A 14189-nucleotide genomic window follows, 5' to 3' on the forward strand; every position below is an offset into this window, starting at 1 on the left:
CCAGCACTCTTCTCACTTTGCAGGCCCTCCCTAAACAATGTGAGCGACTCTTGGGCATCTTTATCCATATCTGTATTTCTGACCCCTGCCTCCAGTGTCCCCAGACTCATACCCCCTCCTCCTCACTGTGGAGCTATACTTGTAGAGCTCTCACAGGAACCAGAAATCCCCAAGTCAAAAAATGGAGGTGATCATCCTGCCCCTTCCCTCTCCTGCTTCCCTAACCTAACTGTTGTCTACATGTATTTCACACCAGCTAAAGTCATGGTCTTCTACCCTCACAGGAGCCATAAAGTGAGGAGTCAAATTCCAACTCCCTGTTTCCTCTCACTCCATGTCCACGGCCAGCAAGTTCTGCTGATTTGCCCTCTAAACAACCCTTCAGTTTGCCCCTTTATTTCTTAACTCATTCAACAGCCTCAATTTACACTCAGGCACGGAGCTGCAGAAAGGGAGTTTCTGGACACAACAGTCCACATCTCTCTAAAATTTCTAATGTCCATGGAAACAGGATTCTAGGTGCACTTTGCAGTGAAGACCTAAGTTCACCTTTTCACACACACAGCCCTACTTTGCCTTGAGCCCCTCAGCATTCTGCCTTATTTAATATTCACCCAAACTCCACCCTTACCCCAAATCCTGTAACTTTCTCTTCCTTTGTTTGGTTGAGATACCCCATGGGGTGTAGTCTGTATTGTTGCAATGAGTCAACAAACCCAACTTTGTCAACAACGTATGGGGAGCACCTACCATGAGCCAGACACTGTTCTAGGGACTGCAAATATAGCAGTGCATGCTATAGCTCCTTAAAATAATTTGTGTCTTTTTATTTATCCCTCTCTCTAGATTGCCTTATGATCTGTGTATATGTACAGAGAAATGTCTGAAATCATGTTCACCAGATACTTCCCTGTATACCCCTATCACATCGTCCATCCTCTGTCAATCCCATGCCCCATTATATTCAGATGAAACGCTTCTGTAGCTAAGATGTGGAAACTGCCCAGGTGCCCATCAGCAGATGCATGGATTTAAAAAAGCTGTGGGCCATTTACACCATGGAAAACTTTGCAGCGGCAAAAAAGAGGGCTCTCTTGCAGGGACGTGGAGAGCATTACGCTAAGCGAAATAAGCCAGTCTGAGAAAGACAGGTATCACATGATCTCACTCACATGTGGAATCTAATGAACAAAGTACATTAGAACACATTGGAACACACTGGCGAATCTCAGAGGGGACGGGTTGGGAGGGACGGGAAGAGATTACCCAAAACACTTGTGTGCGTAGCCCATGGACACAGACAACAGTGCCGTAAAGCCTGGGGGCTGGGTGACGGAGGGAAAATGGGAGACATCTATAATACTCTCCACAATTAAAAAAAACCATCAACAAATACAAAGAAATGTTTCTGTAACATTTGAGTTCCTCACAAGACTCACCTGAGCGAAGGAGCGAGTGGAAATCCTCAGTGGGGATTTCTCGAGCCACTCGTTTTATTCCTCCAGCATCCTGTCAAAAGCACGAAGAGGGCGGTGACACGTGACATTTATCTCCAAGGATCAATGCCTCACTCGAGAAATTCCTGTGGCTGCCCCGCTCGCGCGTGCGGCAGGTACGCACTGTACGACAGGTACGCACTGTACGACAAAAAAGAACTACAACTCCCATCAGGACATTCGGGACCATGGCCCTAAATATAACTCAGGAACTACCATTCCCGTGATGCTCCGCTTCGTACGTCTGCGCAGAGCGATCAGGACATGGGACCATGGCCCTAAATATAACTCAGGAACTACCATTCCCGTGATGCTCCGCTTCGTACGTCTGCGCAGAGCGCAAGGACACGTTGCATTTGCGGCGCCGCAGACCACGCACGCATCTCAGCATGGCTTCCGCGGACTCTCGACGAATGGGGAATGATGGTGGTGGTGGTGTCGGGGGCGCCTTCCAGCCCTACCTGGACTCCTTGCGGCAGGAGCTGCAGCAGAGGGACCCGACGCTGCTGTCAGTCGTGGTGGCGCTTCTCGCGGTGCTGCTGACGCTGGGTAAAGGGGCGGCGGTGCTTATGGAGGGTGCAGGGCGGGGGAGTCCGGGCTTGGACTGGGAGGATGCCGGGCGGAGAAGGCACCTGGGGGGCGTCTATAGAGGGAGACTCACCCCTGAGGACACACTGTCCTCCTCCCCGAAGCAGGGGGAGCAACGCTGAGTTAAAGGGGAACCCTCGCGACCCTCGAAGGGATGTTCTAGTCCCCGGGGAACGGATTACTCTTCTTCAGCCTCTGTTCAGCCTGAGGGTGTGTTACCCCCTTATATTGCGTTTACTGCCAAGGCTCACAGGGCCTCTACTTCAAGTTTGAGCGTCGCGTGTTTTTGCCTGCAAGGCGCTGGGGATACAGAATTTATTAGACTACATTGCACTGAGAGAGTCCACTGTCGGAGTGCAGGGGGTGCACACAAAAGTTGATATTGGATAGTGGCCGGTACCCAGTGGGGTCTGTACAACAATAACAATAAAAGTAAGTTTCCTATACTAATAATTGCGGCATTCTGTTGTAGACTTCTGTTAATTTCCTCACTTTACACACACACTGTTGCTGATAAGGCCTAACCTTGGTTCTTCTTGTCTCTCCCCACAGTGTTGTGGAAGTTCATCCGCAGCAGAAGGAGCAGTCAGAGAGCCGTTCTTCTCGTTGGCCTTTGTGACTCCGGGAAGACATTGCTCTTTGTCAGAGTAAATGCTTTTGGTTTACATCTCTCGCAAACCTGATAGGAAAATTTAGGGATTCCCATTATTTCTGTCAGGTTATGATTTATTTTGGAGAAGAAACTGATGCTGATAAATTGGGGAGTTGATTCTTGACGCACTTGGAAGGACAAGAAGACTCCTGAAAACTCATGAACTGGATTTTTTTTTTCTTTTTACCATTTCTATTTTCTTGTGCTTACCAAATACTAATATTTAGTCCTTATCCCATTTAAAGGTTTTATGTAACCACTTTCATGCTATGGCTAAGGATGCCAGAACTCCTGGAAAGATAGAAGACATTGATCTGTATATGGTGTAAATCCATCGTGCAGTATACTCTCCTGATAGCTTGTCAAAGAAAAATTTTGAAAGGGTGATTCTTTGTCATTGGGCTCCTTAGGTTTCTTTTCACAGATAATATTTGTAATCTGTTTAGTATTTTTGCTTGTTTTTTGCTATGGAAAGTAGCAGAGATGTTCTCATTATTCTTCCTTTTGAGAGTATAAAAGATTTTCCTTCCAATAAAGAAATATACTCTTTAAGTATTTTCGTAATTAAAAATGTGTAGGGACAGGTGGTAAATTTGGCCACTAACCATTTGAAATTCTTATTTGAAAAAAGCATGGGTTTCCCCACCCCTCTCAGTTGGGTAAAAGGGAATAAAGTTTGCAATAAATTAGACCTTTTTTTTTCTACAAGTAAAGGGGGAAAAAAATCAGCATGGTTCTTTTCACCTTTTGCAAGCAACACTCATTTATTTGACCACTTAGGAGCGTTAGAACAAAATTACTCTCTTAAAGTTTGCTATTTACATGTTTACGCTGATCTCACCCATGTTACTATTTTTTTTACAGTTGTTAACGGGACTTTACAGAGACACTCAGACTTCCATCACTGACAGCTCTGCTGCGTACAGAGTCAACAATTCTAGGGTAAGCAGTTCCTAGAATGTTGGGAGTCTTGACCATTTTACTTCACTATGGTGTGTCAGGAAAGGACATTTCTAACATAAATTAGTCTAAGGGTGTAGCTTATTGTTATGGATAAATATAATCCAATCCATGTGACAAATTCTGGTCTTGACCGTCCAGGCAACAGATTTAATCATGCCCCCTCTCCTTTGTTGTACCTCACGTACACTGATGTTACATCACATTTTATTAGTCTTTGTTTCTGTGTCTTAAGGGTGAGCATCAAGCCTTTCTCTTTTCATTTATGCTTTATAATACATGTATATGGGACAAAAATTCAAAATGTTAATAAGGATCTTTGGTGAAAAGTAATTTTGCCTTTCCTGTCCCTACTACTGAGTCTTCTCCTTAGAGGTAATAACTTCCCATATCCTGTGTACCCTTTCAGGTGGTCTATGCATATACAAACATATCTGTATATCCTTTAATTTTTTTGCTGTACCATACAATTTAGTTCTTATTTAATAAGAGCCCTATTAACAGACATTTAGTTTGTTATAATCTTTTGCTTTACATACAATGTTGCAGTGGATATCTTAAAGAGTATACATGAGTATATTTCAAAAAATACCAGTAAGGAGTCATGAGAAAGACTTTTTACATACCTATGTAGCTCTAGGATGTCAATAGTGACTATCAAGCCAATTATAATGCTTAGTATTTGGTGAGTGAGTAGAAGGAAGTCTGGGTGGCTGATTGGAGAGGTAGATATATAGATGGATGAATTAAAATGGTGATCTTAGCCCTGGCCAACATGCTCAGTGGTTAGAGTGTTGAACCTTAGCTCTAAGGGTCGAGGGTTTGATTTCCATCAAGGGCACATACCTGGGCTGCAGGTTCGTCCTACCCTGGGTCAGGGTGCATGCAGGAGGCAACCAATCAATGTGTCTCTCACATCTATGTTTCTCTTTTTCTCTCTCTCTATCTCCTGCTCTCCCTCCCTTTCTCCCTTTCTCCACCCTTCCCTTCTACTCTCTGTAAAAAAAAAAAAATACATGTCTTGATTTTTTAACATTATATGTTAAAAGGATAATATTTGAAATAGAGGGTGCGACAAAAGTAGTTTTGCAGTCGTGAGTACATGAAAGAGTTTATTCTTGTATTATTTTCCCCACCCTGTGTGTTGGATTAAATGATATATATTATTAATATTACCTATTTCTTTTTACTTCTTTAAGGTGGTTTTCAGAAAGCTTAACGTTACATCTGAAACTTAAATATTTCTATTAAATATGTAGAAATTCCTCCCTTCTTTTTTTTACTGCTTCTCTTACCCCCTTATGTTTTAGTTTTAGTCTCTCTGTCAGGATAGTAATGCATCTATGGATTATTTAATAGTGTTTGCTGCTGTGCTGATTATGAAATGTGGTAGTGGGTCCCAACCTGAGGTCCTTAGACTCTTACCTGTATTTAAAAAAAAAATACACATCATATTTTTGTCCATAAAAGACTGCACAGACTAAGTGACAGGTCATAATAAGTCCAGCTATATTTATGTCAAATCCGAGTGATACTGACTCCCTCCTGCTAAACAATGATTAAGGATGGCTATGGATAAGGTAGAGTATCTGAGAAATGGTTCATGGGTCTGACGATACGTGTACCAGAGCTGTATCTGAGAGTCTTGCCTGTGAGCATTGTCACATCTACATTGAACCTGAGCTCAAGGATGAAGGTCTGGAATGAATAGCACTTAAATGGTGCTTAATGACTCTGCTCAGTAGGGCACAGTCCTCCCTGTTTAAATGATTGTCATCTGGATCAAGAATTGACACAAAATATCGACAGTTAGAACAAATGGTGTGTCTGGTAGACATATTTAAAATTAAATTATAGTGGAAATGTAAAAGAATGTTTTGTTATAAAAATTGGGGATCCCTGTAATGGTAACATGCTATATGGTAACATATAGGGTGTTATATTATTTAGTTTTGCTATTATTTATACTAGTGTATTTCCCCAGCCTCAGATGGACCACACTTCCCTGACTCCCCAGACAGGGCCAGGTTTTCCCATGTACCCTCAGACCACGTATCAGAGTTGTAATTTTACATTTACGTATATGTAATTTTACATTGTGTTGATCTTTCTGATCATAAGGCCTGTTAGAGCAGGGACCATATCTGTTTTTGCTCATTGTTCCTTGACTGATGATTTATAAATAGAAGATGCTTGGTGAACATTTGATTCATTGATTAATTAGAGTGAACATTTTTTGATTAATTAATTGGCCACTATTCTGGTACCTGAAATCTGATATGAAAGGTTTATGTTGTGAATGTGAATCAGGACCAAAACATTAATTTAATGTTATTGCTGCCATCCTTAGGGCACTAACCTGACCTTGATTGACCTCCCTGGCCACGAGAGCTTGAGACTTCAGTTCTTAGAGCGGTTTAAGGCTTCAGCCCGGTGAGTAGGAAGTGGAATGGGCTTGCCTGAAATCTGTATGTCAAAACATGTTTGCTCTGATGGTATTTGGGAAGCATCTGGTATCCTGGAGTGTAAAGAGCATGGACCCTGGGGTCAGCCAGTTCTGGGTTGTATACCTACCTTCACTAGGATTTTATGAGGATTATGTGAGGTAACATTTGACCTGTTTCTCAAGAGTGTTCATAAAGTGTTAACCCTTACCATCATGTTAATAAAGTTTTCAGTTACTCTGGGGACAAATTTAATAATGCATAGAACTATTAAAATCTGAAAGAAGAATCTTAAAGGTAAGTGGAATCCTAGAAGTTATTAAAATCCAACGTTATATATTTTTAAATTACCTAAAATTGATACCTCCAAAGTACAGAACTGTATTTTCATGTTTTAGTATTGTTCTAATGTTACTAACTCTTATTTCCTAAAATTCTTGTGCTACCGTTTAAGATGCTTATTCTTACTTAGTTTCTAACTCTGATAAAAACTCAAGAGGAAAATTAATATACTAGATTTCACTGATTTTTAAGACACATTTTAAATATCTATTAAATTGAAATGCTACTTACAGTTGATGGTATCATAGTTATAATTCGCAGTATTTTTTCTTTCTTAGTTGTACCTGAAATAATAATGTCTTTTAATTGATGGAATCTTAAGTTTGATGGAATGAGATAGTTGTTTTTTTACTTATTTTTTGAAGATGTTTGACTTACATTTTATTGCTTCCTTGGCCACAAGATGGTGCTAATGAGCAATCTAGTACAGATGAGACTGTTGGTGTGATTTTAAAAACCAATTTTTTTAGAGCAGTTTTAGGTTCACAGCAAAATGTAAACAGAAGGCATAGAGATTTCCCATATATCCCTGTCCCCACACATGGATAGCCTCCCCTGTTGTCAACATCCTCCACCAGATTGACTCAGTTGTTCCAATTGATGAACCAATGTTGACATATCATAATCACTGAGTCTATATTTTACATTAAGATTCACTTTTGGTGTTATATAGACTACAGATTTGAACAAATGTATAATGACATGTATTCACCATTATAGTATTATACAGAGTATTTTCACTGCCCTATTGATTCCATTTCTTTAATAGTTGTAGGCCTATTCAGGTTGTTTATTTCTTGTGAGAGTTTTGGTAGGTTGTGTCTTTCAAGGAATTGAACCATTTTACTAAGTTATCAAATATGTCAGTATAGAGTTGTTCACATTATTCTTTGATAATCCATGGGATCTATAGTAATATCCTCTTTCATTTCTGATATTAGGAATTTGTGTCCTTTCTCTTTTCTTAGCCTGGCAGAAGTTTATCAGTTTTATTGTTGATTATTTTTTCAGAGAACCAGCTTTTGGGTTTGTTGGTGTTTTCTATTGATTTCCGGTTATCAATTTCATTGATTTCTGCTGTAACTTTCATTATTTATTTTCTCCTGCTTATTTTAGATGTGATTTGTCTTAATTTTTCAAGCTTCCTAAGGTAGTAGCTTAGTTTATTGATTTTAGTTTTGTCTTCTTTTCTAGGATATGCATTCATGCCATAAATTTCAGAGTATAGAATTCTATTGTTGGGATGGATTTTTCTCTTAAAGAAAAATTAAGGATATAATTTTTTAATATTAAATGCTGTTGAATGCTGACATGTCAGTTTTTCATTTCCCCCCCTCCAGGGCTGTTGTGTTTGTTGTGGATAGTGCAGCCTTCCAGCGAGAGGTGAAGGATGTGGCCGAGTTTCTATATCAAGTCCTCATTGACAGCATGAGTCTGAAGAACGCACCATCATTCTTAATTGCCTGCAATAAGCAAGGTGCCATCACATTTTCTGGCAATAATAATTGAGGTTTTCCTGGGATTGCTACTAAGAATTAGTATAGTTACCTAAGTTATTATTCATGAGGAGAGATAATTGCTAATGAGCTATAAATTGAAGGATATTAATTCTTAAAATTTATACTCCTGCATTTTTATTAATATTATCATCTTACTTTAAGGCATGACAAAGGAGTGACTATAATAATTGTTTCTTTGATACAGTGTTTTGCTTTTTTAAAATTGTAAGTCATTTTACTTTACCTAGTTAATTTTATCAGATTGACAATATGTCATGTCAGATACTCAACTGTGGAGGGACAAGTAGAATCTCTCCTTTCAAACAAGTTTATCATCTATATTTCATCAAGGGGAGTTTGCAGAAGCTTTTCTTTAACCTGGTAACGATTAACTTTTTAGTCACACCCAATAAACCTAGGCTTCAGTTTCATTACTTCTAAAATAAGGTAGACTAGTTGATCTTTATAGGCCTCTTTCAAATCTGAACATCTGATTCTGTGAAGAGCCCAAATGCATTTCTAACAAGTGATCAGGTAACCTAACAATGCCAAATCAGGAATCCGTCTTAGGATCATTACCTGACTTCTCTTTATTTCTCCTATTCAGTATAACAAGAGGGGTAATATTTATTTGGCTTTAGCTGTGTGCCAAACCAGTGTTTGTTTCTTTTTTTTAAAAAAGATATTTTATTGATTTTTTACAGAGAGGAGGGGAGAGGGTTAGAGAGTTAGAAACATCAATGAGAGAGAAACATCGATCAGCTGCCTCCCACACACCTCCAACTGGGGATGTGCCTGCAACCAAGGTACATGCCCTTGACTGGAATCGAACCTGGGACCCTTCACTCTGCAGGCCAATGCTCTATCCACTGAGCCAAACCAGTTAGGGCAACCAGTGCTTGCTTCTTACCAATGTGCACTTGATGCTGTAACATACCATTTTAATATCAGTTGGCAATATGCTTAGTTTACTTTTATATGACGGGATGTTTCTGTTGGAGTGAAGACTCTTGTTAAAAATCATAAAATTGGTAAAGTTTTGTTTTTGTTACATTGGCAGGAATTATATATATGTTAAATTAAAAGATCTGTAAGGGCCGAAACCGGTTTGGCTCAGTGGATAGAGCGTCAGCCTGCGGACTGAAAGGTCCCAGGTTCGATTCCGGTCAAGGGCATGTACCTGGGTTGTGCGCACTTCCCCAGTGGGGGATGTGCGGGAGGCAGCTGATCGATGTTTCTCTCTTATCGATGTTTCTAACTCTCTATTTCTATCTCTCTCCTTTCCTCTCTGTAAAAAATCAATAAAATATATTTAAAAAAAATAAAATAAAAAAAGTTTTCAAAAAAAATAAATAAATAAAAGATCTGTAAGGTATGGAAAACTTTCATGAAAGAGCTAGTCAACTTTAGAGTCACCAGCTTAATATATTTATATTATAGGAAAACCCATACATCCAAATGTAAATCTTACTTTGATAAGGAAGCTACTAGTGATAAAAAGCTTTTTTTTTTTTAAAGGTACATGTGGCCCTGGTTCAGTGGTTGGAGTGTTGGCTTGTGTATCAAAGGGTTGCGGGTTCAATTCCTGGTTAAGGGCATGTACCTATTTGCAGGTTCAATCCCCAGCCTGTGTGGGCGGCTACTAATCGATCTCTTTCTCTCTCTCTCTCTCTCTCTCTCTCTCTCTCTCTCTTTCTCTCTTTCTCTCTCTCTGTCTCTCGCAGTCTCTCCCAACCCCTCTTGCCCTCCCCTCCCCTCTCTCTAAAAATCAATGGAAAAATATTCTTGGGTGAGGATAAAAAGAAAAGACTATGTGTGAGGTTGAAATGTACTGGTTTAAATAGGAATTTCCCGTATATACAAGAAGTCTTGGGAAAAGACCCTTTTGGTTTAAACTATAACAGTGTCCTCGTTTCTTTACAGACATTACAATGGCAAAATCAGCAAAGTTAATTCAGCAACAGCTTGAGAAAGAGCTGTAAGTATGAATAAGTTCCCTTGGTTAATATCTGAATGGCAGCTATGCTGGGTATAATATTCTTGGTTGACAGTTATTTTCTTTCAGCATTTTGAATATATCATCCCACTCTCTACTTATTGACCTGCAAGGTTTTAGTCTTACAGGGTTTTTCCTTGTTTGTGACAATTGGCTTTTGTCTTGCTGCTTTCAAATTTCTCTTCCTTCTAAAATTGCATGTTCATCATCTCTTCCCATACTCTTCATGCTCACTCTCCTGAGACTACATATTGTTTATCATTAGGTTACTGAGGTTGAAACAAGTAGATGATTCGGTGTATCTAAATATTCTGTTGTAATTGTTGGAAATTATCTTTAGGAAAAAAATATATTATTTGTATATTCCTTTTTTAGTCCCAAGTTTTTCCATGTTTAAAACACACTTTCCTTAGTCCATTTGCTGTTCACTCTAAGCCATAGAAAACGACCCAGAAGGAAATGCTGTATTGTAATGAAGTAAAAATGTTAGTGAGAATTAGGGGTTTATCCTTTTAAGTTTTTTATTATAAAATATCATATACAAAGGAAAATATATCACATATATGAGTTTAAAGAATATTAAAATGAATATCCATTAACCCACCACCTTGCTTAGGTCCTCCTTCCCAAAAGCTATAGGCCCTATGTGCTCTTCCCAAATGCTTTTCCCTATTTTCCTCAAGAGGTAGGTAATATTTTTATTTTGTATTTGTTTTTTAAATACTTTTTCCATAGGTGTGTGTGTCTTTCTAAACAAGGTAGTGTTTAGTTTTTCCAGTAGATTCTTCAAGAATGTTCATGCTATGTTACAGCAGGAAAAAATGCTTTATTTTATAAGAAAGTAGAAAATAAAGCATTTAGATAGCAGAAAGGGTGGGAGTAGAGACCCATGCATAAACAATGCACTGTTTATTAGGGCCAGCAGGTGGCAGTAAGGCGATTTAAATTGTGAGGGTTTTAATGGTTAAATAGGTTGAAGAATAGTAATTGTGCCCAAATAGGATATGAGAATCTGGATTTTGTGGATTTCTAAGCTCTATATCCAAAAGACTAAAGATAAATATAATTACCATATCTACCCACACTTAAATTTCAGAAACTTACATTTTTATAACATGTAGAGCATATATTTAAAAAATACATACATACAGGGTATCCCAAAAAGTTGTATACACACTTTAGCAGCTGATAGCTCAATTTTGAAAATGAAATGTATTTTAATAAACATTGCATTTATAATTAATTCAAAGCTTGTGTATACATTTTTGGGAGGGGGGACACCCTGTATTTAAAAATGGCATCATGCAGGAGAGCCTGGTGGATGGGGCACTGGGCTGAAAGGAGGCTGCTGTGACCTGGGCCCTTTACTGCTGTCATCTAGCATGTAAGGTTGGGCCCCATCTCACCTTTTTATCCAGGAGAGTGATTTATAAATGCACAGGATTATTCAACAGTCATGATAGCATCATTAGCAGTTTTATGACTAAGTATCTAAATGAGTGCTGAAATATTTAGGAAGTATCTTGATTTCCTAAAGGCCTTTACTTGTGATGTTAAAAATTAAACTCTTTGCTTCCTGACTTTTTTTCGTTTTGCCTCACAGCAACACTTTACGAGTCACCCGCTCTGCGGCCCCCAGCACACTGGACAGTTCCAGCGCAGCCCCTGCTCAGCTGGGAAAGAAAGGCAAAGAATTTGAATTCTCGCAGTTGCCCCTCAAAGTGGAGTTCGTGGAGTGTAGTGCCAAGGGTGGAAGAGGGGACGCCAGCTCTGCTGATATCCAGGACTTGGAGAAGTGGCTGGCTAAGATTGCCTGAGGGGCGAACCCAGGCACCCAGCTGTGAATGTGTATGTGGTGACGGACAGTTTTGGAAAAGGGTATAGTTAGAAACATTTCCTTGTTCTGGAAACAAGTTACTGTAGAATTTCAGCCTGGAGTTTTTTTTAAAAGTCCAGTTCCCCTTATTGCTTTCAAACTTGTCACTTTTATTGACTCGTATGCCTTCCCCTTGTTAAAGTGTATGTGATGTCCCGTTAGTGTGTGCCTGATGTTCGTCTTTGTGACCATGACAAGCAGACTCCACGTAGAGAAGATCATGAGAACATGGTTACCATCTGAAAAGTTTTTTTTATCTTGTGCTTTGGTCCCTTTTTCCTGGAAACAAACCTCTGTGTATGGAACTAGTTAATTTCCAATTACCCTTGAGGTTCATGGACAGTATATCATTTAGTCCTTTTGAACTCTCAGTTTTGTATGTACAATTACAATATGGTCTCCCGACATGTGGAGACAGATATAAAGCAGCAAGGCTGTGTTGACAGTGGGTCTGTCCTTCATCAGCTCAGTGACTTGTCCACACTCCACCCTCATAGCATTTAAGTTTCCAAAACATGTGACGAACCCTTGGAATTAATCATTCCCAAGTGATAGAACTGTAAGTGCTATTTTGCCAAATGCCAAGGGTATAGTGGTTTCCCCTAACGGGGAGTACATGGAGATTTAGAAGCCGTTCTGCTTTCTGGGTGGCTGAAGGCTCCTGAGCTATCTTCATGTGCTGTTTGATCAGCTCCTGTTGTGTACTCTTAGCTAGAATGCCGTGGAACAAATGCAAAATGAAAAACGTCCTCTGGATTTTTAATGTGTATTTCACTGACATTAAGAAAAACGGCCTTTTCAAAGTGATTATTTGCTGTCTTCTTAAATGTATGGATTTTATAAATTATTAATACATTTCTTGGTAAGTAAAACAGCCTGTTTAGCTCAAAGTGATTAAGTAGCATGGTATAGTGAGTACAGATGGGAGTGTGTATTAGATTCAGGCCTAACTGTAAGTTTCCAGGGCCTAAAGATTGCAGTGTACACTGGACAGACTCTCCTATCCTTGCTTCACACACCGAGGGCCCAGCCCCACTATCGCCTAAAAGGAAACAAGGGTGGCGTGAATATGTGGGGAGCTAACCCCAGAACAGTGTGGTAAGAGCCGTACAGGAGAGGTCTAGGGTGCTCTGGGAGCACGCAGCAGGAGCACCTAACCTGGCTTGGAGGGATCAGGGAGAGTCAAAGAATAAAAGCAAATGGAGCTGACAGCGTCCCAGTGAGTGTGGTCCCCGTGTACACACTCTAGCTCCCCTGCCCCAGACTCTGTGTCACACACCTGCTGCTCATGTATGAAATAAATGCAAGCTGAGACAAGACGACGACAGACCTTGACCCTGGCAGAGTTCTTCCTGAAAGCCTCATTGCTTCTGGTGCCCTTCCTGTCCTTTGTAGTGCTAGTTGTGCCCTTTCCTTACTCCCCAAGTAGTAATGTAAGGAAGTAGGTAAGAACAGTGAACCAGAAATCAGAGAGGAATGTGATAAATGACGTGTTCGCATCATCAGATGCGCATGTGGGTACAAATCAATGGCGTGGTGCTGCTGTGAAGAGGCCTGGGTTCTCTCAGATTTGTTTTTTCTCTCTGGTTAATAAAGTCTTTTACTTTATTGGAGGAAGCATAACACTGATTGCAGAAGGGGAGCAATGGTGAATTTTACTCAAGCCTAAAGAAGGTTGTCTGAAGAAGGCAAGTTCTGTCTCGGTGATTCTCTGATGTGTGTGCATGAGAATTCTGTGATGCATGGTGAACAGCCGACCTGAGGACCCTGCTCCGAAACATTCAGTGTGATAGCAGATCTGGTGTGGCCTCAGGAATCGACATACTTAACATGCCCTTTACAGGCACAGGGGCCCCTGGGAGCATCCTCAGAGTGATCTGGTCGGGAGAGTGCCTTTAGCATGTTTGTTTTTTAAGTGCTTTGGGCCACAAGCCCTGCTTAGTTTTTCTAACGGTGAAGTAAGAAGCAGGGTACAGACCCCTCCTGGGCCCTCTTCTGCTTCCTTCTCCACTACAGTCTTTTCATACTCGTGGGTTGGGCCAGGATGAGGTCATGGAGACTGGTCCATGGGAGTTGGAAAGGGGTTTTGGTGGAAGGACAAATGTGTTCTTTACCTTGGTGGTATCCTCCTGGCCGTGAAGCCATTCAGCCAATGTAGACCTACTCCATCATGAGATGGGAGGCAGGTGTGGCCAGAGTGGCATGAGGAATGTCAGGTCACGGGGACTGACAGACTAGGCACGACTCCACATCATAGTGGAGACACTTGTAGCTTGAAACACCTTGGGAACAGCAGTGCCTGAGCTGCTGGGGCGGGGGGGGGGGGGGGGGGGGGC

The 14189-nt window shown here is 40.4% G+C and overlaps 1 protein-coding gene across 1 annotated transcript; it reads left to right on the plus strand.

The window, feature by feature from the left end:
• The first annotated feature begins 1833 nt into the window (after positions 1-1833).
• On the plus strand, positions 1834-13461 carry SRPRB (SRP receptor beta subunit). The gene is made up of 7 exons (XM_006759789.2): positions 1834-2045; positions 2637-2731; positions 3601-3678; positions 6047-6129; positions 7823-7959; positions 9905-9959; positions 11581-13461. Exons 1-7 carry the CDS (start codon positions 1886-1888, stop codon positions 11792-11794), a joined length of 822 nt encoding a protein of 273 aa, XP_006759852.1. The 5' UTR covers positions 1834-1885; the 3' UTR covers positions 11795-13461.
• Positions 13462-14189: the final 728 nt, after the last annotated feature.

This window comes from Myotis davidii, unplaced genomic scaffold (assembly GCF_000327345.1).
Source record: "Myotis davidii unplaced genomic scaffold, ASM32734v1 scaffold415, whole genome shotgun sequence".
Taxonomy (NCBI): Eukaryota; Metazoa; Chordata; class Mammalia; order Chiroptera; family Vespertilionidae; genus Myotis; species Myotis davidii.

Excerpts from the sequence above, each read along its gene's own strand:
- SRPRB (XM_006759789.2), top strand. The coding sequence starts at position 1,886 with ATGGCTTCCGCGGACTCTCGACGAATGGGGAATGATGGTGGTGGTGGT. Across the intron at positions 2,732-3,600 it reads AGACATTGCTCTTTGTCAGA|TTGTTAACGGGACTTTACAG; the intron begins GTAAATGCTTTT and ends TTTTTTTTACAG. Across the intron at positions 7,960-9,904 it reads AATTGCCTGCAATAAGCAAG|ACATTACAATGGCAAAATCA; the intron begins GTGCCATCACAT and ends GTTTCTTTACAG.